The 22,763-nt window shown below is 40.4% G+C and overlaps 1 protein-coding gene across 1 annotated transcript; it reads right to left on the minus strand.

Annotated features, from left to right (window-relative positions):
• Positions 1–4,287: 4,287 nt before the first annotated feature.
• Positions 4,288–22,556, minus strand: LOC142985075 (charged multivesicular body protein 7-like). Its single transcript, XM_076132999.1, has 11 exons — positions 22,185–22,556; positions 21,031–21,250; positions 20,521–20,695; positions 17,191–17,357; positions 16,315–16,451; positions 15,311–15,398; positions 14,568–14,724; positions 13,902–14,075; positions 13,277–13,453; positions 12,626–12,785; positions 4,288–12,188 (listed from the first exon to the last, which is right to left on the minus strand). The coding sequence occupies exons 1-11, from the start codon at positions 22,454–22,456 to the stop codon at positions 12,038–12,040; spliced, it is 1,878 nt and encodes a 625-aa protein (XP_075989114.1). The 5' UTR covers positions 22,457–22,556; the 3' UTR covers positions 4,288–12,037.
• Positions 22,557–22,763: the final 207 nt, after the last annotated feature.

The raw sequence follows: 22,763 nt of genomic DNA on the forward strand, positions 1-22,763 counted from the left end.
GTCGAAGATGCGCCATGTATAGTTGATGAACTATCGATAAATCAATGATTATAATAATAAATAAATTTAACCCATTACTGTCCCACTGCTGAGCAAGGGTCTTCTCCCGTAATGAGGGAGGGGTTAGGCCTTGAGTCCACCACGCTGGCCAAGTGCGGGTTGGGGACTTTGCATGCCCTCAATAAATGTATTTAACAAATTTTATTCATGCAAGGTTTCCTCACGATGTTTTCCTTCACCGTTGGAGCATGTGACAATTATTTCTAATACACACATAACTTCGAAAAGTCATTGGTGTCATCATTTTCTTCATAATTATATTAAATCTATATCTTTTCAATAATACTGATTTATTTGTTTTTTTTCATCATGTAAGAAGTTATTAATATTAATTAGGTTAAAATTCAAATATAGTGCCTATATTTTCATGAAAAATTCTGCAATTACATGGGCAGGTAAGTGTTGATAAGTTAATGAATACTGAATAAAAAGTGGATAGGTTATGAAAAAAATGATAAAAAATAATGTAATAGTTAATAGAAATTGACAAATATTTATTAATCATTGATTTATCGATAGTTCATCAACTATAATATATATGGCGCATCTTCGACCGGAGGCACCGGTTGACTTGAAATGATCCTGTGACCGCGCGCTCTCCCCCCTCTATCTCGAAAACGGTTCACCGTAAAAAAAAATTCAAACAAAATTTGTAGAGAATTTTATACTGTACAATATTGGTAATGAATACGAATGCAAAAATTCCATAGGAAATGAGATATTTACAAAAAAAGCTCAAAAAACCGGTTTTTGGGACTTTGGACCTTGAAATTTTATAGTTGCGTACACCCTACCATATGTAGGTTTTGAGACAACTTTTAGGGTGTCAATATACAAGTATTTACAGACTTACAGCTGGGTATCTCGAATTCCGAGATTCTTACCTAATTTAAGCTTAATTGACTGCACTAAGAACTTAGTTTTGAGTCAAGGTTTTGAATTTTAATTATACTTGCTAATACCTTCTCGCATACCAAGGATTACATCTTGGAATAACAATACATATATCCATACTATTGTTATAAATGTGAAATTGTTTGTAACGCTTTCATTGCAAAACGACTGAACTGATTTTGATGAAATTTTGCATTAGAGATAGTTGAGATTTCGGGATCATTAATTAAAAGGTTATGTATGTAATTTGTCAAACACTTTCGACTTAGCAGCTAAAATAGGAATTGAATTTTAAATGCACGCTAGTTAGCTATCTATACAGATATTACGAAAGTGAAAGTGTGTTCTTTGTTCTTGTCTTATGTCAAAACGGGTGAACCGATATGCATGAAATCTGGCAGGGTAATAGATCATACTCCTAGGAAGGACACGGGCTTCATTTTTATTAAATTATCATTACCTGGTCGACTGGAAAATACACCTTTTTTTTTTTTTTTTTTTTTTTTTTTTTCGTCAGGAAAATGCATTACTGCATGTCCCGCTCCAGGGAGGTAGCGGGGGTCTGTCGGGCTCTCCCGCCGGCTAGGCGTTCCGGCTTTTAAATTTGGGCATACCGACTAAAAACCTGACGGTGTTCCTTCAACTGTCACCATAAAGTGGCCAGGACGCGGTACCTCCGATTGGATACTCCGCGTCCTAGCCGGTGACGGCCCGCTTTGGATGCGGGCCCACCTTCGAGCGGGAGCGGGCATGAATATTGCCCCCCCTAGCTCTCCACTTCAAGGGGGTATGCCAGGAACACACAGCACACCCCCACCTCTCGGACCTGTTCCCTGTTCAGGCGACAGAGCGTTCCGCCTCCGCCGCCCACAGGTCCGCGTCACGGGGGCCGGAGATCGTCCCGGCGCCTGCGACGCCCGGTGCGTCTAGCGCGGGATGGGAGGGGAGCGTTAATTTCCCGCTCCCGTTCCGAAGCCTCTTTTGCGGAAATTACATTTTCGCAAAATGAGGCGACGGCCGACCACGCTGCCTCGCTCCCGACCATGGACAGAACCACAGCCGAGAGCGAGAGGTCGCTCCCGACCACCCCGATTAACTCCCGGCGCTGCGACGACCACGCCTGGCAGTCTGCCAGCGTATGCAGCGCCGTATCGGGGCAGTCACCACAATGATGGCACCTGGGCGTCTGCTCACGGCCTATACGACACAGGTACTTGCCGAAACATCCGTGTCCGGTCAAGACCTGCGTCAGCCGAAATGTGAGCGCGCCGTGCCCTCTCTCCAGCCACTCCGTGACCGCCGGCCGCACGGCCTCGGTAGTGACGAGGCCGGCGCTGGGGTTCTCCAGTCGTCGCTTCCACGCCGCCAGGACGTCTTGGCGGAGCTCCGCCCTGCGCGCCTCGACTTCTTGAGGCGCCGGCATGAAGCCTCCGCCTCGAGCCTCCTCGCGCCATTTATATAGTGACGCGAGGGCCTTTGCGTCCAGATCCCAGGGCGGCGTTCGGGCTAGTAGGCACGCCGCTTCGTATGAGACCGTGCGGTAGCCTCTCACGGCCCTGACGGCCATCACGCGCTGTGGACGCCGCAGCGCGGCGATGTTCCTGGCCGACAGGGCATTGGCCCAAATGGGAGAGCCATATAGGGCCATCGACCGCACGATCCCGGCGTACAGCCGTCGACAGTTGTTATTTGGCCCCCCGAGGTTCGGCAGCAGACGCGAGAGTGCGCCCGCCGCACCTACGAGTTTGGGGGCCAGCTGTCTGAAATGGGCTGTGAAGTCCCATCGACCGTCGAGAAGAAGACCGAGATACTTCATCGACGGTGCAATGCCGATGCGGACTCCGCCTACTATTATGCTGGATCCTGGAGGTGGGCGGCGTCGGGGCCCGTGGAAAAATAGGGCCTCCGTCTTTTCGAGAGCCACCTCCAGACCCAGCCGCCGGATGCGAGCGACGACTTGTGCGACCCCAGCTGTGGCCAGCACCTCCGCGTCGCGGTGCGTCTTCCCCCGGGCTGTAACTAGCGTGTCGTCGGCATAGCAGAATATGCCGACGCCCGGCGGGAGCGCACCGCGTAGGACATAATCGTATCCTACGTTCCACAGGAGCGGGCCTAAACCGACCCCTGTGGAACCCCACAAGAAACCACTCTTCGCGACCAACCACTTTGACCCGGGTAGACGATCGACCGCTCCTCCAAATAGGCCCCGATGATGCGGCGGAGGTAGGGTGGCACTCGGTGATATTCGAGTGCCACTCGTATGCTACTCCAGGGGAGGGTATTGAAGGCATTGGCGATGTCGAGTGACACCGCCAAGACAACCTCTCCCTGGACTACTGCGTCCTCCGCCAGGGCCCTAACGCGTGCAATTGCGTCTATCGTGGAGCGCCCTTTGCGGAACCCGTATTGTTGGTCCGCTAGGTCCGGCCCGACTTGAGTTAAGTGCGTGACGAGGCGGTCTGCGAGGATGCGCTCGAAAAGCTTGCCCACCTCGTCCAACAACACGATGGGCCGGTACGCGGATGGCGAGTCCGCGGGGCGCCCCTCCTTCTTCAACAGGACGAGCTTCCCGGTCTTCCAAAGTGCCGGGAACTCGCCCCTCTCCATGCACGCGTTAAAGAGCCCCAGTAGTCGGGGCTCGAGGGCCTCTCGAGCCAGGACCCACGCTCGGCCAGGAATGCCGTCGGGCCCTGGGGCGGTGTTCTTTGCCGCGAGGCGTTGCACCGCCACCCTCAGGTCTACCCGGGTCACCGGGGGAATCTCTTCCTCTTCCATCGTCGTCGTCAGCGTCCCAGCCGGCGGAGCCATGGGCGGCGGGATGTGTGCCGCCCTGAGAGGGAACAGAGTGGAGACCACGTGCTCGACCACCTGGGGCTGGAGACTCTGGGTTAATGGAGGGGCCCAGGGGCGAAGTTTGCCCCTGACCCAACGATACGGGCGCCCCCACGGATCCGAGTCCAGAGTCTCTAAAAGTGAGCCCCAAGCGGCGGTTTTAGCCCTGCTGATCTCTGTTGACAGGGCCTTTTTCGCCGCCCTGTACCTCTCATACAGCTCCGCCTCTTGCGACTCCGCGTCTGGGGGTCGGCGACGCCTCCTGCGGAGGTGGAAAATACACCTTGTCCCGAAGTTGTATTTTCTTGGAAAGGCCATGGAATGGAAACGTAGTTGCCCGACTAGGGAATCGAACCCGAGGACATGGTGGGTGGCCAAATACACTACTAATTCCCCCTGAACGGTGTAAAATTCCACATGGGCTAAGCTAGCATTCCAATATAAATTATGAAAAACTAATTGCTTTGTCATATAAGGAAACAAATAAAAACAAACTTTGGCACGTCCGTATAGTATATTTACATTATTTACATTAAATATTATTATTTATTACAAAATAGACGACAAACAATACAAAAAGTACTTATAAAATAAACATTTCCGAATTAACTTATAAATAACACTACAAATTAAATTTCACGACTTTTGAATAAGTGCTAGATAGTAGATACAAAAATAGCTGTAAAAATTACGGCGCCCGTAGCCAGTTGCGCTCACCGGTCGGTAAACGATCTGTGGGTTAAGCAAACCTTGACGCGGTCATTCTATAGATGGGTGACCGCTTAGTGATATTTGAACTGGGCGTCTCCGTGCTTCGGAGGACACGTAAAAGTCGGTTCCGGTTGTTGTCTATTAAGATAACAGTCGTTAAATCACGTCAAAGGCTTGAACAACTTTGACACTAGGTTGACCACTAACCATACGATAAGAAGAGAACATGTCAAATTGCGTATAAGCGTCTTATACCCGATAGATACTGATAAAATAACTGTCTAATTATATCCATTAGATAAGTTAACCAGCACTTATATAGAAGTCATGTAACCTGTATGCGTATCACGTATCTCAGTTGACAACTAGTATACGTCAAATTGATGGTCACTATTCAGTATGCTGCTTTGATGTAAGGTGTTAATCACTATAACGTCAGCCGGCTCCACATGTTGGTCCCAACGCTCGTACCAACGTTGGACTGCAAACTCGGTGAGGCGTACACACGTTAGCTAATAAACTAGTTCTATCCCGTCAGATCGCGAGCGTTGGCGCAGATTCCTTTGATGAAACCGACACGAGCCGACCAAGTACCAACACTCGCCCCAACGTTGGGACCAATGCAGTTTTTAGATCCACACGTTGGACGAATAGCGTTGGAGCCAATATTGGGGCCAACGGGTGGAGCCGATGTAAGAGAGAAAACAATGTACAGCATAGTGCCTTTCAAATAGTTGTCAACTGAGATACGTGATAGCAAACGGTTCTAAATGTTAATTAATAAATAAATATTTTAAAAACAGTCATATAAATCATATATATTAATACTACAATGTACTGATCATATAGTTGAGTGAGTATCTATACTAATATTATAAAGCTGAAGAGTTTGTTTGTTTGATTGTTTGAACGCGCTAATCTAGGGAACTACTGGTCCGATTCATTCGTTCAGTGTTAGATAGCCTATTTATCGAGGAAGGCTATAGGCTATATAACATCACGCCACGGTCATTAGGGGCAGAGTAGCAACGAAAAATGTTACAAAAAACGGGGAAAATTTTGACTCATTCTCTTAGGTGACGCAAGCGAAGTTGCGCGGGTCAGCTAGTATATTATGTGACGTCAAACAACTTGAACACAAATAGGTGTAAGCAAACTGAACGTAGACACAGTGCAGAGGACTCTCGGTTGAGTGTTGTAACAATCGAGTGATCGAAGCGCAGTAGTCACTGAATAACTAATACAAAAAGAAAGGGCATGTCATACTATTTCATTGAAGATGACTGTCGCCAAACTCGGGAGGAGCTCGTGGCTTAGTTAACAACAGCCGCGTGGATCGATCTCTGAGGTTATGCCACGCTTGCCGAGGTTGTTCTGTGGATGGTGACCAACTTATACATATCGAGTTCCTCCGTGTTTCGGAAGGCACGTTAAATTGTGGGTCCCGGCGGTCATTTTCGAAAATCTTCGACAGTCGTCAACAGTAACTGTAGTCAGAAGCTTGAAAGTCTGACAACCAGTCTTACCGAAGGGTATCGTGTTAATACCCAAGTAACTGGGTTGTGGAGGTCAGATAGGCAGTCACTCTATGTAAAACAGTGGTATCCAGCTGCATCCGGTGAGACTGGTAGCCGACTCCAACATAGTTTGGAACAAAGGCTAAGCTAATATATATAATGTCGCCAAACTCGGCCGATGACATTTAAAGCACACTGAAATATGAAAAGGAATAAACGACTATTACAAATTGAATTTACCAGCCATATTTCAATGACATTACAGTCGTATTTTGCATTAATACTTTGTGCTTCATGTCGGAATTCTATCTACGTGGTTTTAGTGTCATCTCTTAGGTTAGTACTAGGGTATGTATAGCTACACATACTTCATATGGCACACGCGCCACGCCCACATGTCCCTTCCTCTTGTGTTAGTTGTTCTATTCTCTAGTCTCTGTTATTGTTATTCTATTCTCTAGTGTTGAGCAGTGATAGCCGAGTGGTATAAGTTGACACCTCCCACGCAAGTGGTCGCAGGTTCGAACCCGAGGCAACACACCAATGACTTTTCCAAGTTATGTGTGTATTAGAAATAATTATCACATTCTCCAACGGTGAAGGGAATCATCGTGAGGAAACCTTGCATGCCTAAAAATTGTTTAATACATTTATTGAGGGCATGCAAAGTCCCCAACCCGCTCTTGGCCAGCGTGGTGGACTCAAGGCCTAACCCCTCCCTCATTACGGGAGGAGACCCTTGCCCAGCAGTGGGACATTAATGGGTTAAATTTATTTATTATTTTATTAGTCTGTACTAAGTTGTTGAACTATATAACTATTTAAATTGATGCATAATCTAACGCGATTATAAAATGTCCCTACACTGTAGTATTAACATATAAGCAGTCAAATTACATAAAAACAATCAAAAAATTATATCGATTACAAACGCATATAAATCATTAAACAATATCTTAATATAATTTATACAATATAACAATTAATATACATTTATCAGGCAGTTGTGAATTAAAAACTATGTTTCAATCACTTTAAAGACTTTCAGATAACATCTATACTAATATTATAAAGCTGAAGAGTTTGTTTGTTTGTTTGAACGCGCTAATCTCAAGAACTACTGGTCCGATTTTAAAAAATCATTTCAGTGTTAGATAGCCCATTTATCGAGGAAGGCTATAGACTATATATCATCACGCTACGACCAAAAGGGGCAGAGTAACAGTAAAAAAAGTAACAAAAACAGGGAAAATTATGACGCGTTCTCTCTTATGTCACGCAAGCGAAGTTGCGCGGGTCAGCTAGTACTTCCCTTGCTTCATTCACATACATACATGTTGTTATACAGGACCGCCGGTTACGAACACCTGATCTATTTGCAAGACATGGTTGAGGCAACACACCAATGATTTTTCCAAGTTATGTGTATTATAAATAATGATGACTTGTTTCAACGGTGAAGGAAAACATCGTGATGAAAGTATGTATTTAGAAGTATATAAGTATGTTTATCAGTTGTCTGGTTACAGTACAAGCTCTGCTTAGTTAATCAGATGACCGTGTGTAAGTTGTCCAATGATATTTATTTATTGCTTTAAATTAGTATCATACACATCTCGTAATCTTGAGGACGACAAAGATCATATCAGTGATGTCTTGCAAAAAGGTCAGGTGCTACTCGTAACCGACGGTCTTGTATGACAACATGTATGTATGTGAATGAAGCAAGGGAAGTTTGTAAGGATCGTACCAAGTGACGTTCTTTGGTGTCTACCTACCACTATAGCAAAAAGGCATGATTTTATGTATGTATGTAATTATGTATGTATGTAAACATCCTCTAAAGTGATTCAAATACAGCCGATATCATACAAATAATATTATCACACTAAGCTTATAAAAAACGATCGTCGCCGAGTTTAAACAGAACATATTTATTTATCACTTGAAATGAGCCAGTTTAAATACCTCCAGATAAGTCTTTGATAAGCTATCAGAAGGATAAAGGAACAGCTAATGTATGGTATTATTTTAGTTGATAAACTAATTGGTACTTATCCTAGAAGTAGTGAATCTGATCATTAAATATGTTCTGATTTAGACCTCTTTCAAATGGTATATGGATATTCTAAAGACAGTTTCAATACCCAATCGACAGTTATCGATCTAACTGTAGTAGATTAGTTATTTAGACACGAACACACAGAGTACTCTACCAAATCTAAGATACGTTCTACCGACTACGCTCATCGGTCTGTAAACGATCTATGGGTTAAGCAAACCTTGACTCAGTCATTCTATAGATGGATGACCGCATAGTGAAATTTTAACTGAATGCTTCGGAGGGCACGTTATAGTCGGTCCCGGTTGTTATCAATTAAGATAACAGTCGTTAAGCCATGTCAAAGGCCTTTCGGGATGCTTAAACAACTTTGACACTAGGTTGACCACTAACCATACGATAAAATAAAAACAAATATTGGTCTGAGGTCTTAGAGTATCCATATACCATCTGCGCGACTAACAAAAGGCACAATGGAGTTATTTAAATAGTTATACATATATATTATTATATATTAGCAAATAAAATATGATGAACTAACCAATCGTCTGAATATATTGAAATTACTATCACAACGACAACTGGTTGTCATCTTAGAAATTTAACTAGTTATTAAGTGGGATTTAACACTTTTTGAGTACTTTTTCAGTTTTTTTCATAATATAATGTTTGTGTTTCAATACTAGTCAGTTACTTTTAAAGAAACAATAAGTTTGTATGTCATAATGCAGGAATACAACGACTCAATTTCGTGAGTTGTTCTTCGAAATTACTGAACTAATTTGAAGAGATCTTTAACCTTTCAAAACTAGACTAATCCCCGGTTTCTGAGGTAATTTTAGCGGTAGTTTATCTATTTAAATTATCATATTTATATGGGCTTACACGCTATTGAATAGATAAACTACCGCTAAACGTAAAATAAAATAGCGAGCGAGTTTTTTCCTACAAAAAGAAAAAAATACTTTAAATGAAGATATTTTTAATCAAAAATGTTCATCAGTTAGTTAAAATTATGTAAATATATAAAATGCTAAAAAAGCACAAAATTGGTTCATACAATTTATGAAAATTTTGACAAATTGAGAACCTCTTCTTTTTTAAATGTCTGTTAAAACACCTAATAAGTGTTAAATCCCAATTGAAATTATTCAATAAAAATTACTATTAATCCTCGTCATAATATTACAATTCTTTTTTTTGGTATTTTTTTCCAAAAATTTTTGATTTTTCCCTATCTACGTCGCGTTATAAAAAAGTTATTTTCTATTTATTCATTTTTCGATTACATATGTTTTATATACATTTATTTACAATTGTTATTAACAATATTTAAATATACCTGCTAAAAAGATCTTTGACAGTCGTTAACAGTAGTCAGAAACTTGAAAGTCTGACAACCAGTCTTACTTAGTATCGTGTTATAACCCAGGTAACTGTGTTGTGGAGGTCAGATAGACAGTCGCTGCATGTAAAATACTGGTATTCAGCTGCATCCGGTGAGACTGGAAGCCGACTCCAACATAGTTGGAAGAAAGGCTAGACTGATGATGAAGCCTGTTTTACCCAGAGGTGTAAAATTTACCCACGTTTCGCCATTACCAATGTTAGTCCCATGTAATAGGGGGCGAGCTTATTGTCATATACTAATTTAGCATGTATATTTAAACCGTTTTGATACATAGATTGATTTACTTATCTTAAAGACTTTATATACTAATGTAATATTTGAGGGGAGATTCTAGTCCAGCAGTGGGACACTATAGGTTAATTAAATATATTACTATTTTTTGTATGTCATAAAGCCGCTGACTAGATGTCAGTGACCTTGTTTTACAGGACAGTCAGACAGCCAGGCTAGTCAGTCAGTCAGTCAGACAATCTGACAATCACCCAAATGAGTTAACATGATTGATCTTTGGGTCTTGCATAATAAACTATAACTAATATTCTTTTCCTGCACATTCTATACAATTTTTATTTAATAAAATATGAAATGACGAAAACATATTAGCGATTTAAAAGAAATCTTTATTACAGGGATTTAGGTCCCTGCCTACTCCCAAAAAGCGTCTTAATATGAAAATTATGTTATTACATTAGTATATAAAGTATTTTCATCAAAATGGTACCAGCCATTTCCACTAATATGTACAAATTATTATATATTTACAATAAAACTGATTGTGTAACGTAAACCGCGCATTTTTTTTTACTTTTGTTGTTATTTATTTATGAATTTTTATTTCTAATATGGCAGGTATATGACTAACTGTATAAAACTATCAGTTATTGGAAAATTCATTGTCAAGCAACCCTTAGCTCGGCCCTTAGCTTAGTTATTGGAAAGTTAATTGTCAAGCAACCCCTAGCGCGGCCATTATATAGATGGGTGACCGCTTAGTGGTATTTGAGCTGAGCGTATCAGCGCTTCTGAGGGCATGTTGCGATTGGTCCCAGTTGTTGTCAATTAAGGGAACAGTCGTTAAGTTATGTCAAATATCAGATTTGAATTTCAAAGAGTTTTATTAGAATTCAAGATAAGCTTAAACTCTTTTTTTTTAAAAGACAATTCCCGCACTAAGTATTACTCTTGCGTCACGGGGAAATTTACAAACATACAAAACGCACAAATAATTGTTCCGTTTGGAAATCGAACCCACGACCTCCTGACGCAAAGGTAGCTGCGTGGTGACCTAAACCACTACGCCACGGAGACAGTAATAGTTAGATTGTAAGTTAGTACTCAAACACCACACGATATAATTAAAATAGTCATTGAAACATTCTATATGCTCAAAAGGCTGTACACTTTCCGAGCTAGTGGTAGATTCAGTTATTGTAACGACTATCATATGTGTCAAATAGACCTAAATTAATATATGATATTTTCATCCACGTTGAGTACAAAAATTACTTGATTTTGATCTTCTGTTGCCCAGCAGCGGGAAAGTTATTCCAATAACTGATAGTTTTATTCTCAATGTTTTCGTCTAACACAGTCATGATAGATTCCTCTCCTTAATTATATTAATATTAATCTAAGCTTTGTTGGGTCAGACTTGCTATACACAATATATTAGGTTCGGCAATATTGATCGAACAACAAAACCGACTCGACTCACTTGTTCGGCTTGTGCCGTGTTCATCTACACGTATTCGGTTTTACACCACTAGTGCCCGGTTTCTGAGTACATTTAGCGGTAGTTTATCTATTCAATAGCGTTTTTATATGAGTTTAAGGCTGATTTTAGTCTTACGCCGACGGCACGCGCACCGTCAGCGCTGATGGCCGAGATATATGAACTTGTAGGAAGCGTTTTTAAATGACGCGTAGCTATCAGCGCGCACAGTGGTCAGCGCTGATAGCTGCTTTCAGGGAGCGTTCTAGCGTCGAACGGAGCCGACGTCGTCAGAGTGTAGTTTTTGGGATAGATAGTACAAAGCAGCAATAATTAATACACTCCGCGTTTTGGCCGTCGTCTGTACAGTGAGGCGCCCGTAGCCAGTTGCGCTCACCGGTCGGTAAACAATCTGTGGGTTAAGCAAACCGTGGCGCGGTCATTCCATAGATGGGTGACCGCATAGTGGTATTCGAACAGGGCGTCTCCGTGCTTCGGAGGGCACGTAAAAAGTCGGTCCCGGTTGTTGTCAATTAAGATAACAGTCGTTAAGCCACGTCAAAGGCCTTCGGGCGGCTTGAACAACTTTGACACTAGGTTGACCACTAACCATACGATAAGAAGAAGATGTACAGTAAGGCGGTCAGTGCGATACTGATACGCGCTGAGCTATGTAGCGCTGACGGTGAGCGTGAGACTAAAATCAGCCTAAACACTACTGAATAGATAAACTACCACTAAATGAACAGTTATTTTCATCACCGAGTACAGTACAATTTGTTGACAGGACCAAAGCTTTACTATAATATATTTACAATAAAACTAATAATAATTTAATATTATAAGTTATAACCTCTCAAGTTCTTGAGTCTTCGCTCCAGGTCTTCAACTCCTGAGTCTTGCGGCCAGGTTTCTTGGCTGGAGCGACGACGCTCACCGCCTGGGGCCATTTGGAAGCCAGCGCCGGATGACTTGCCTGGACTTTCCGTACTGAAACAATGAGAAGAGGTTAGCTTTTGAGGCTAAAATATAAATAACGATAGCCGAGTGGTATAAGTTGGTATTTCCGAGTGGTCGACGGTTCGAACCCGAGGCAACACACCAATGACTTTTAGAAGTTATGGTGTGTGTGTGTGTGTGTGTGTGTGTGTGTGTGTGTGTGTGTGTGTGTGTGTGTGTGTGTATGTGTGCGCGCGTGTGTGTGTGTGTGTGTGTGTGTGTGTGTGTGCGTGTGTGTGTGTGTAAAAAGATCGTGATAAAACCTTGCATGTCCGAGAGTTCTTTTGACAGTTCTTGAGGGTATGCAAAGTCCTACAGGTATGCAAAGTCAAAGCCTAACTCCTCCCATTTTGTGGGAGAAGACCCTTGACCAGCAGTTCTAACATCGGGTTTTTTATAATTTACTTTAGTTTTTCCAACTTATTTACCTGAAATACTCAGTGCTAGTGGCGAGGTCGCTGTCTATATTGCTGTTGTTATCTCTGGTGTTGTAGAGCCACACGCCGGCGCTCATCTTGTGGTCCCTCACTTGAAAGTCTGTGTTGTACAACCTCGGCGGTGTGGAGAAGTCCATGTTTAGCTTCTGACCTGAGGAAGAAGAAAAAATATATTATTATTAAATATATTTTTTAAAGACAACTCTCGCACTAAGAATTGCTCTTGTGTCGCGGGGACTTTTACAAACATACAAATAACAGATACAAAGTACAACCAGACCCGAAAGAAAATTTGTGGATCGCACAAATAATTGTTCCGTGCGGGAATCTAACCCACGACCTCCGGATGCAGTGGTATCGGCGTGGCGACTTAAGCCACTTCGCCAAAATATGAAGTGATTATCTATATATTAGGTCGGGGAAAAAGTCTTTTCGCATTATAGTATGTATGAACTTGTAATAAAATCTCTTTGGCTTCAACAATCACAAATGAGTACACGGTTCATTAGGTTTCTTTCAGTGAGCTCGTGAGGTACCCAAATATCGAGCTTTATTGTGTAGAGAAAAGATTTTATTACAAGTTAATACAAACTACAATGCGAAAAGACTTTTTCGCCGACCTAATATACATTTATCACATACCTGGATGTAACCTCTCATCCAGCCGCAACTCTCCGAATCCCCCGGCGATGTCTGCGAGCGTGCAGTCTTTATTGTTGTTGTTCCAGGGCTTAGTGCGGGACCACTCCCCGGAGGGGGGGTACCAGGCTTTTGACGGCTTGCTGGCTTTAGGCGTTGCTGGGGACGGCGGGGTGGGTGCTGTGGAGAAATAGAAATTTATTTTACTACCCGAAGACACCTACACCTTGGGAATTACGCTAATTAAATGTTTTGAAATAAAATCAAATCATTTATTAATTTAGGTCAAATATTGAAGGCTCTAAGTATATGACTGTAATCCAGTTGTAAGAGGGCAGTCTAAATTAAACTAATTAAGCCTCCAGTATATTAGAAATAATTATCACTTGTAACGCTGTAACGGTGAAGTAAAACATCGTGAGGAAAACTTGCATACCTAAAATTTGTTTAATACATTTATTGAGGGCATGCAAAGTCCCCAACTTGCACTTGGCCAGCGTGGTGGACTCAAGGTCTAACCCCTCCCCCTCGTTTGGGAGGAGACTATTGCCCTGCAGTGGGACAGGAATGGGTTATTTACAGAAGAAGCCTCCAGTATATAAACACAAGTATATATAAATATACATACCAGGTTCAGGCACAGCTTCAGCTACGGGCAGCTTCTTGACAACTGCTGGGTCTTTAGGCTTGGTCGGTGAAGAGTCTTCCACGTCCAGCTCGTTCAGCTCGGCCAGCATGCGCTCTTCGCCGTCGAACACGAAGTCGCGCTCCGATATCTTACGACCAGAGCCTGGCTGTCTTGCTGTGGAGATAAAAACATGATGTAGAGAGTATTTTACGCTTAATAAGGCTTTATCAATATATCGCACTAGTAATACTATAGTGTAGTAACTCAAAATACATCGACGCAACTACAACCAGACTTAACACTATAACCATACCATATTTATTTTAAAACACAAAGAGTATCTAGTTTTTTTGTACCCATAATAGGGAGTACCTATAATAGAGGTTTAAGTTGGCACCTCCCACGCAAGTGGTCGCAGGTTTGAACCCGAGGCAACACACCAATGATTTTTCGAAGTTATGTGTGTATTAGAAATAATTACCACATTCCTCAACGGTGAAGGAAAACATAGTGAGAACACCTTGCAAGCTAAAAATTTGTTTAATACATTTATTGAGAGCATGCAAAGTCCCCAACCCGCACCTCCCTCCACCCTCCCCTTCGTTTGGGAGGAGACCCTTGCCCTGCAGTGGGACAGTAATGGGTTAAAAAAAAATAGTAACTCACGTTGTCTCCTCTCCTTGCCCTGCCTGGCGCCGGTCCCTCCCCCGGGGGCGGAGGGCGAGGCCAGCAGCTCCCTCAGCTCGTCCTCCAGCTCGGCCGCGTCGAAGTCGTCCACATTAGTACCGAGAGCCTTCTCTACTTCGCTGTACGAGTCCATTACCTGACAAGTTAATTAATTTAATAAGAAATATAAACTGTTGTTTATTTGTTTGTCGTATGGTTAGTGGTCAACCTAGTTTCAAAGTTGTTCAAGCCCGAGAGGCCTTTGACATGGCTTAACGACTGTCATCTTAATTGACAACAACCGGGACCGATTTTTTGCGTGCCGTCCGATGCACGGAGACGCCCATCTCAAATACCACTATGCGGTCAACTATGGAATGACCGCGCCAACGGTTGCTTAACTCACAGATCGTTTATCGACCGGTGAGCGCAACTGGCTATGGGTATCTCTCATTTCTTATTATCTTAAACATGCATCATAAAGCTAATAAAATTCGTATAGGTGTCGCTTAACAACTTCAACAATTTTGCTACAACATCATCAGTCTAGCCTTTTTTCCAACTATGTTGGAGTCGGCTTCCAGTCTCACCGGATGCAGCTGAATACCAGTGTTATACATGGAGCGACTGTCTATCTGACCTCCACAACACAATTACCTGACTGTCGAAGATCTTTTAATATGCCTTCCGAAACACAAATATTTGGGTTAATTTATACACTTTTGGTTTAAAATACGTCATACCTCCTTCAAATCATCCATTGTATCGTGAACAGCATCTTCAGTGAGACCGTTCTCCTTCATACTTTGCTTCATTGCTTCCGAGCTCGTCCTGTGACAAACATACAAAATTATATTATTTATCGTATGGTTAGTGGTCAACCTAGTGTCAAGGCCCCCTGAAGGCCTTTCACATGAGTAAACAACTGTTATTGTAATTGATAGCCATTGGGCGTGACATTTTTACGTGCCCTTCGAAAGCACGGAGACGCTCAGTTTAAACATTACTAAGCGTGGATCTATGTAATGTCCGCGTTAAGTTAGCTTAATGTTTGCGGTTCGTAAACCAGTGATGTGTGTATTAATAATGTCATTGCCAATCCGGCTACGGCGGTCCGTTTTATTGAAAATGGCCAACGGAGTAGGACTTTGTTTATAGTGTCTACACAATACACAGGTACACTCTCTATTCCTTCACTCTCATAGTCCGGTGGGACGGATAACCGACACGACCAGTGAGAGGTCCCGCGCGGAACTGACGGCTTGACGTACTCTCCGAGGCATGGAGGTCTAAGACCTAAACTTTCTAACTCTGGGCAATCTCTAAGAAATTCTTAACTGAAAATCTCAGATAAGACTGAGGCAGTCATGTCGTCAGTCTGAGTAATGGTCACTTATGATAAAGGTGAAGGAAAACATCGTGATGAATGTCATGTCTGACAGTTGTTTAACACAGCTCTTAAAGGAATTCAAAGTTCAAAACCCGAGGCTCACTAGCCGCCTTTCCACACACACAGTATCGCACGTTCCTAGTACGGTACAGTATAACGCTTGTGCTCTGAGAGAGCGATGTTGTTCGCGGGCGCGGGGAGGGGAGCGCGGCGAGGAGACTTTGCTTTCTCCTTACACACCCTTTATACGCGCGCTCTTTCACGCACGATTGTTGTTTCATGCGCGATAGAGTGTGTGTGTAAAGGTGGCTAATAAGGTGTGAGGTAATCCATGCCCACTAGTGGGATAGTATATACTTGTAAGTGTGGACGATGTCAGCGTTGACGTGCACTTCTCTCATCTGCTGCAGCAAGTGGCGCACGTTCTCCAATGCTTGTGAACAACGGTCTAAGCGCTGTTGTAGTTTGTGCTTGCGACGAAGGTTATTCTTTGCCTGGGAGAGAAAATATTCTATATTTTAGAATAACATAGGTAAATAGAGCCACTCCTTTTTCGTATAAGTATAGGTAAAAGTCTAACAAATGTTCTTAACAGTTAGCCTGCGACAGTCATGACAGTGTGACTTGCGGCGTAACATCAGGATTCCAATGGTATATACATGGTCTATTATACAATAATCCTACTAATATTAAATTCGTGAGTATCAATTGATGTTTGTTACTCTTTCACGCAAATACTACTGAACTGATTACGACGAAATTTGGAATATAGGTAGCTGAAGACCCAGAATAACACATAGGCTACTTTTTATCCCGGAGTTCTCGAGGGATCGATCACACTACCATGCCTTTGACATTTGTCTATATACATAGAGCACTGACATAGACATAGAGTACAGTCTTATATGTTTTCTAAAAGTTATTTAATAAAAAATGGATAACAGATTTTTCACATAGTTCACAATTTAAATTCATTATTTCGACTACTGAGTGACAACCAGGGTATGTAAAGAGCGCTTCTTCCGCGTGGTCAAACTAAGTTGACAAACTGATTTGACCACAAGGAATTTCACATTATTCGTGGACAAACTGTTACATATTTAACCTTTTTTATCATACTATATAAGACAACCTCACTGTACAGGAAAAAAAAAAAAAATTACATTAAACAATACATATTTTATGAAAAGTTCACTTATTAGATGGTTGAAAGCCTTATTGTAAAACACTCACCCCCAACTTATCTCCAAGTTTCAGCTTAGCACTGGCGTCTTGATGCGCGGCCGCCACATCCCTCGCTAGACGTTCAGCATCGTTCTCCAACCGTCTCTCCGCACACATCAACTTTACTAGCGCTTCATCTGATTCGGTCACTGGGGTCGCTTTCTTATCTAGTTCCGCTGGAAAACAAAAGCACTATTAGATATTTGTTAGGTTCATCAGAAAGTTTTCTTGAAGAATGCTGTGATTCCTTTTGTATAATGACATAAAAAGCATACTAGAAAATAGATTAATTCTCGTACTGATCAGTGCTTGAGCATTCTAAAAGTTAACTTTCTCTCTCAATCTGGGAAACTATTAAAGCGCCGGTTTGCAAGCCAGACCGCGACCGGAGACTGCGACCGCAAATCTACTTAATCTAATTTGTTTCCTGTGTTCCGGTGTTTCATAGTCTCTAGTCTCGATCTCCTGTTTTTCCCGCGGCGCGAACCGCCGGCTTTACCCAAGAGCGGAATAGTAGTGGTGGTAATAAGAGAGGGAGTATAAGTAACTCCAGTTTTAGTAAAGATAAAGATAAAGATATATTTATTTTGCAAACATGGGTATTACAAAAAAAAAAAAAAAACAGGTGGTAGAATCATAATTATAGTTTCATCCATATTTTACCATTAGGCATGCAAATTGGGTACATATTTTAGTATTTATTAAATGCAATTTAAAATTTTATATAATATTAACAACAAGTCATGAAGTAATTAGTAAAATAAGTAAAAAGATAAAACAATTCAATAATGTCAAGAGATAATATAATAATTTCAGATTTGTTACAAATAAAACAATAAATAAAACAATGTCATAGTGCAATTAATTATTATGTATAATGAAGTCAAAAGGAAATAATGTCAAAATAGTAGTAATATAAGTTATGTCAATTAGTTAAATAAAAATAATGATAAATTGTAACTCAATAAAATATAAAATTTAATAATAATCAATTACGTTATGTCATTATTACTCATTATATAATTTATTTTTCCAATAAAAATTCATTTGTAGTGTAATAAGCTTTACCTACTAAGAAGTCTCTTAACGTTTTTTTGAATTTGGGTGCCGGTAAACTTTTCCATGAGCTAGGTAATTTATTATATATGACCGGTGCCATGCAGCAGACACTCGAGCGCATAAGTGTTGTTTTAGCTTTGTGAAGACATAATTTATCTTTATATCGTCTGTTTCGTGGTAGTACATCCGCTAGGCGTTCAAATCGACTTGGATTCAATTTAACAAACATAGCAATTTCTAATATGTAAATAGACGGCAAAGTTAATAATTTATATTGTTTAAAGTAAGGTTTACAGCTATCGGTCACTTGCAAGTTAAACATTGATCGGATGCATCTCTTTTGGATTTTGAATGCTACTTCTTTATCTGTTGAATTTCCCCAGAATATTACTCCGTATCGGAGATGGGATTCAACAAGACCGTAGTATGCTGTTATTAGAGCGTCAGTATTAATTTTGTAAGACAGCATGTAGAGTGCATATGTTGATTGACTTAATTTTTTGCAAAGGCGTTCGATGTGCGATTTCCAATTCAGTCTTTTATCTATTTCTAAACCTAAAAACTTTGTGGTTTCCACTTCGTCAATTACAATATTATTGTATTTTATGTTGGGTTTTAGTTCGGTCGATATACGTTGACAAAAATGCGTTACTTTTGTTTTATTTAAATTTATGTTTAAATTATTACTATCTAGCCACGATATTGTAGATTCCAGCGCATTGTTTATTTCGTTTTCGTACGTATTTACATTTGTGCAAGAAATAGTTATAGTACTATCATCCGCGAATAGCGATGTGGGGTGTTTTATAGAATTTGGCATGTCATTAATGTATATTATGAATAGTAATGGGCCTAGAACGCTTCCTTGAGGAACCCCGTACATTACATTACGTGTTCCAGATCGGAATATCTCTTCGCGCTTAGTATTTAAGTTAATTCTACTTATTTCGGTTATTTGCCTTCTATTAGTAAGGTAAGATTTAATTAGTTCCAATACGTTTCCTCTAATACCGTAGGCATGCAATTTGGTAAGTAGAGTAGAAATATGGACACAGTCGAAAGCCTGAGTCATGTCGCAATAGATGGCACATACTGGTATTCGGTTATCTACGTTTAATAAAACATTGTACAGGAAGTCGTAAACAGCCATGTTTATAGTTTTCTGCTGTCTAAAACCCTTCTGTTCTTCACACAGTATGTTGTTTTTCTCTAGGTATTTATAAAGTTCCTTGTAAATATACTTTTCATATATTTTTGATATAATTGGTATAAGTGCAATTGGTCTGTAATTTTCCATGAGCTCTTTATTCTCTTTCTTATGCAACGGTTTTACTATTAAAGTTTTAAGGGCATCTGGGTACACACCAGCGGTAATACTGAGATTAATTAAATGACTTAGATGACTACATATTTCTTTGGCGACTGCTTTTAGTATCTTCGTACAGATACCGTCATAACCGACACTATTAGTATTCTTTAGGGAGATAATAATTTTTTCTATGTCCTCTGGAAGACTGGGTGCCATAAAAAGAGATTTGAGTTGAGTGTTTGTAACATGTGTGTTATGCGTGCTTCTATTATCTAGTTTTGGGCTTATTTTGTCAACGAAATAGTTATTAAAGTTGTCACAAATGCTTTGTGGATCAGTTACAGGAACGTTGTCGATTGTGATCGTATGTACGTGTTGCTTTGGTATATTATATTTTGCCTCATTAATGATTTGCCATGTTGTTTTCGACTTATTTGTGGAGTTTTTAATTTTATGGTTGTTTTGTGCTCTCTGTGTTAGCCTAATTATGCGTCTATATCTCTTTGAGTAATTTTTAAATTTAGTTTTATTAGAGATGTTAGGTTTTAAACGAGATTGCCACAGAAGCTTTCTTTTGTTTTTATTGCACACTTTTATTCCGTTTGATACCCATTTTGGTTTTCTTATAACATCTATTTTAAATTTAGTGCATATACTATTGTTGTAACAATAAATATTATTGGACGACTCACACAGTCATTTCATACCAAACTAAGCAGAGCTTGTACTATGGTAACCAAATAACAGATAAACATACTTATATACTTCTAAATACATACTTATATAGATCAATTGACATCCAGTCTCAGAACACATACTCGTGCTCATCACACAAAGATTTGTCCCATGTGGTGGGACTCGAACCCATCACACGCGGCGCTACGGTTGTTACGGCGAGGTGCTCACTCTAAAAACCGTTATAGAATTTTCAGGGTGTGCAAGGTATCCCTTGACCCATCATCAGTACTCACCTAGTTTAACAACGTCCCCTTTCTTAACCGCTTGCCCCTGAGCCACTAGGTACCCTAGCAGCAGTTCAAACGTCTCCCTACTGTGAGTCCACTCTGAAGCTCTCATCAGCTCATCAATGGTGCCCATACGGTCTACACCAGGTGGATAGTTCTGAAGTAGTTCTGTGGCTTGCTCCTGGAAGAATAATAAGTATTATAAGCATTTCAGAAGAGTTTAGTGTTAAAGTGAGCAGAAGTGAAATCTCTCTCAAAGGCAACATCATCAGGAATTCCGTTTTAGATTCTTGGTGATCAAGATTCCTCCAAACAATGCTACCATCAACCCATATTGCGCTTACTCTATGAATTAATTGTTAAATCAACACAGTTATACAATAAATTTATTTAAAAAAAACAGTATTTTTATTTCTTTTTACAGCATCATTTGTAAGAAAACATCTATGTCTGCTAGTAGCATAGTAATACGTAAAGTTTAATTTGTACCACTATTAAAGAACACCAAAATCTTACCTTAACAGCACTCTCCAGTACAAATCTTTGAGTAGAATCTATACTGGCTTTTGGCAGTCCATCGTTATCTAACGCCTGTCTCGTAGGCAAGAATGATGCGACCGCAGTTAAGGCAAACGCAGCAGGTTTGAACGCTAGCCGGGCACCCCATTTGACCCAGCCTTCTGGACCATTGTGGAGTATTTGTTGGTATTTCGATATCGGAGATAGGTCGCCGTTGCTGTGGAAGAGATGGAAGAATTAAAATTACTCATTGTACATAATGAGTAATACTATTTTCTTTATGGCACGGTTGTATAGAATAGAACTGTTTTTTGGAGGTATTGGGTTCCATTCCCAAAACATTAAATTGTAAGGAAATTTGTTGAAAAAATTACATAGCCATTGCTCAGACGGTAGAAGTAGGGGCATTGCTTAAAATAAATATATATTTGTTGATGATACAAAATATTGGTTGCTGTCCTACCAGGCTATAAGAGACGTATTGTCTATTGTTCGCGTAAGAGCTATACTATGTATAACTCCTTCATGATATCCTTGACTTCGTAACTATCTATCTAGTGTCTCCCTACATACCTATAAAGTAACTTAAAGAATTTCATGTTTTCAAATCCTATTACAGGATAAACATGAGCTTATACCAATAAAATATATATAAAATATAATCAATAAAAGTTAATTTTGACGTAAGTTTTATTATTTATTTCCATAATTTCATAACTTAAGTAGTAGCCTGAAGGAATATATAATAGAGAAAATAAACCTAGTAAGATAGACTATAAATGTAATGGACTGGCTAACTTTTAAGATAATCAAAGACTTTAATGCTTACATTATCTTAGAAATTCACAGGAAGTCTAGGAAGTTTAATCATGAATGCATGTATGCATTTTTGACATAATAATTAATTAATGACGTCACAAATTCTTACACAATAATATGGCGCAAACATAAATATAAATAATTAATTAGGGAATGAGTCTGCACTGTCTTTGTAATAGGTTTCTTATAAATAAATAAACAATTTACCAATTTTATTTTGATTTTAATATCGTGTCCATTTTTTTTTATTACCATAGCGCAGATCTTTAACTTTTATGAAATGAACTATGCAACGGTATTCACCAAACAGCCAGTAAAGACCAAGAACTTACCGAAACATTTCTTCAACAACGATATCCATGCACGCTGGCGTTCGGCCTCTGCGGTGAAAAGCAGCCTTTGCGTCGGCTGCTGACACTATAGGATCCTTTCTATGTCTACACCACTGTCTCAGCATATCAGACCAGAACTTCATCTTCATGTCCCAAGACTCAGGGTTCGTGGTCTTTATCCGAAAAGGTGCGAAAAGTGCGTTCATTCGAACATCATCAGACCAGCACTGTGGGAGATCACCCTCCGGTATACTGCACCCTGGCAGACCCATTTTGATTTAGCAAATCTATGTTGACGGTTATATTTTGGTTATATTTGTTGTTATAAAACAAAGATTTTACAATTTAAAAAATGGGTGACTTCCGCACACAATGGCGTGCGAAAATTTTTGACGTTAGGGATGTCAGACCGCAGGTTTCAATTACTTCCAAGATAAACCCTACTTTACAGTTAATTTTAATCAACTCATTTGTCTCTTAGTTTTTATAATCTTCTTACCATAACAATTTGTGCCAACTTTCTTGGCAATTTAGGCAGACAAAATAAACTGTTGCATTCATTTATGTAATGTATTATTT

The sequence above is a fragment of the Anticarsia gemmatalis genome, chromosome 29 (genome assembly GCF_050436995.1).
Source record: "Anticarsia gemmatalis isolate Benzon Research Colony breed Stoneville strain chromosome 29, ilAntGemm2 primary, whole genome shotgun sequence".
Lineage (NCBI taxonomy): Eukaryota > Metazoa > Arthropoda > Insecta > Lepidoptera > Erebidae > Anticarsia > Anticarsia gemmatalis.